At 51.0% G+C, this 2,999-nt stretch overlaps 1 protein-coding gene across 1 annotated transcript; it reads left to right on the forward strand.

The window, feature by feature from the left end:
- Nucleotides 1-445: 445 nt before the first annotated feature.
- Nucleotides 446-1,216, forward strand: NGA_2024620 (uncharacterized protein; the record flags this gene model as incomplete). The annotated part of the gene is made up of 1 exon (XM_005855270.1): nt 446-1,216. A coding segment is annotated over one exon (541 nt), but the record flags the coding sequence as incomplete, so codon positions are not given.
- Nucleotides 1,217-2,999: the final 1,783 nt, after the last annotated feature.

Consider the following 2,999-nt stretch of genomic DNA (forward strand, 5'->3'; position numbering starts at 1 on the left):
CCTTCAAGCGACCTCGCACTCTTACTTTGTGAGCCTTGGTCCCCGCAGTGGATAGCACGCATGTGTCTTTTGCCTTCTTCCGTAGCCCAATTCGTACAAAGGGGCTGAAATTGTGGGCCATTCTGGATAGGGGTTCTTGGGAGGATGACCTCCCACCCTACTGCTTGTACTGAAGGTGAGACATCCCTTCCCACCATCAATTGTCAGCATGTTAGGCTTATTTGTACGGTCATGGCACGATGCACGGCATCGATACATGCATATGACGATTTATCCCTTTTGTGTCGCGGATACACCGCATACGTCGATGTACCCTCCACTTGACCTTCACCTCACGATGTCTACACTCCCACAAGCTGTCCCGCTCTCATAAATACTCGCTTTGCTCCCCTATCACCTCCACCGACAAAACAACGGGTCTGCCTGCCTATTATTACACTCGTGCAGCACAGGTAATGAGCGGGCAACGTCGTCGAGGACCTGCGCACCAGAATACATTCGCGTTTCGACACAATCCCAAGAGCAAGAAAACCGAGCGCATCCTAGCGTCTCCGATTGAGGGTCTCTGTCAACGATGCCATGAAAAAGTAGAATGGCGAAAAAAATATAGGAAATACAAGCCACTTAGCGCCCCTGCAACATGCACCGGCTGTCACACCAAGAGTGTCCGTGCGGCGTACCATCAAATTTGTGACCCGTGCGCTGAAAAGCGCGCCGTCTGCGCAGGTTGCGCTGAGCCCAAGTCGATTGTCAAGAAGACAGGAGCGGCTGCAGAAAAGGACGTGGAGGAGAAGCGCCGGGCGTTAGAGAGAGACATAAAAGGGTTACATTTGCGAAAGCAGCGCAAAATTCTGAGAGAATTTGATCGGTCGGGCGGAGATATGGATGTGGAAGGTGCTATGGAGGCGGTGGGATCGGACCTCGATGACGACGGAATAGGAGATAGCGACGACAAAGAACATGATGAGGATTCGGAAAGAGAGTGAGGGAGCGAGATATGGGGCAGGAGGGAAGGAATGGACGCCTCAAATGCGAAAAGTGTTGAGCATTGTGTTTAAAGGACGAGGGCTGAAAGGACGAGGGCTGAGAGTATACACCTAGACTAGAACTTGTAATTAAACGGCTGAAAGTATCATCAAATGAGGCGATCTCTATGTTGAAAATGTCGATTGTAGATCCAGGGAGGATGACGACCACCTCTTGAAGGCACACGTGGTATCGAATTGTTACATTCTTTTTTCAGGGTGTGTTGCCGGCATTATTAATGGAAGAAGACGTGGGATCAAAGAACTATGCCTTCATGTGGTACCTGATCAAGGAGCCCACAGTTGGATACTACAGAGCTCTTCTTCCAAAAAGCTCTCCATGCAAGGGACCCCTTGACAAGCCCAGGATTCATTCATAAGAGACCTTCCGTGACAATCCATTATATGTCATATTCTAGCAATGTCAGTGGTTGGCCGAATGTCTCGCCCTCCTTTCAACGCATACATGGCGGCCATGGTATCTGATGTCCCTCATCTCTGGGCCCATATGCAACACGGCAGGCTTCTACAGGAGTAGCTTGAGCATTAGGCTGGGCTATGTCGTCGATTACGCCTCCAAATTTGTACCGTGCCTGCCAAGGGCCCATCATCTTAACTTTTGGGGAAAAACTCTTGAGATTTTCCTTCGTACAATCAGTCGTTCCTGAAAAGTCACAAAACGATGCCGGATTTATGCACAAGCACCGCCGAGCACTTTTTTCGCGCAATTGTTCTTCCCCCCGTCTCCACTACTGGGGGCGTGCCTGCCTGAAGCTCATGCCTGTCGACGCTTGTTTATATTCAGGTCTGGACCGGGGTTGATAATGGAAGAGTATGCGTAGAAAGAAGAGAATAAGACATAGTCTCTGCCACGGGTGTGTAATTCACATTTTTCCGGCATTGCCTTGAGGTGCTCGTATCAGGACATAACACAGATTAGTGTGTCTCTGAATGACAAGTCATTTCTTTCTCTTGCAATTTTCTTCAATTGTACAGATACGCATCCGGAACCTTTCTCTGAGCAAGCAATTGGCTTTGAAAGGAACCACCCGGTTGAAGGAGGGTGGTGGTAGCGGCAAGTCGGCAACGAGACCGGACAGGGCTGCAGCATGGGGTCCGTCGTAGGCAAGAGTGTCCCGAACACTCCAGCATTTACCAGTCCTTTGGTGAGTCTCAGAAGGGAATAGTGTCCTGTGACCTTCAAGCCGTTCCATTCCTGTCCTCCATTCGAAATTTACGCATTTTGGCCGATATTCGTTTTTTTTATCCTTGACCTGGCTCCTCCTACCCACATCCACAGATATATTCCTTGATCAGTACCACGCGCCATGTGGTATGTACAGCTAAGGAAGCGCAATTGATCGCGAGTATAGGAGTTGTAAGTCCTGTTGATAATGGAAAAAAGAACAGCAGCAGCAGCCACATCAGCACTGGTAGCAGCAGCAGCAGCAGCAGCAGCAGCAGCAGCAGCAGTATGAGTGGTGATATCCGAAGCCGAGATAGCAGAGGAGCGGTGAAAGAGGATGGGCCGGATGATGACGAAGGAGAAGTGGCCGAAAACGACAAGACAGGAAAAGAAGCGGAAGAAGAGCTTAACAGAATAAGTAGAAAGGAAGAGGGAGACAAGGGAGGATGGGGAGGAGGAAGGAGGAGGCTAGGCAGACGGCGAGCACCCGCGTTCGCCATGGGCATGACGCAAGTGGCACCGATACAGAAAATCCTCGACCAGGTAGGGCGGGGCCGCACGTGGTGGAGACACTCGGGTGGGGCTTTGGTGTCTGCACAAGACGCAGGATAACTTTTTTCACACTCGTTCCGTCCTGTTCCTTTTCTCGCCCTCCCATCCCTAGATCGAACTCCACCACCTGGGCATGATAGCGCCCGTGCACCCCCACCTCCAGCCTCCCACCAGCCGTCCCTCGGAAATTCACTACCTGTGCTTGCTCGAGGAGGAAGACTTCCATGTCGGGGTCT

Source organism: Nannochloropsis gaditana, assembly GCF_000240725.1.
Source record: "Nannochloropsis gaditana CCMP526 unplaced genomic scaffold scaffold240, whole genome shotgun sequence".
Taxonomy (NCBI): Eukaryota; class Eustigmatophyceae; order Eustigmatales; family Monodopsidaceae; genus Microchloropsis; species Microchloropsis gaditana.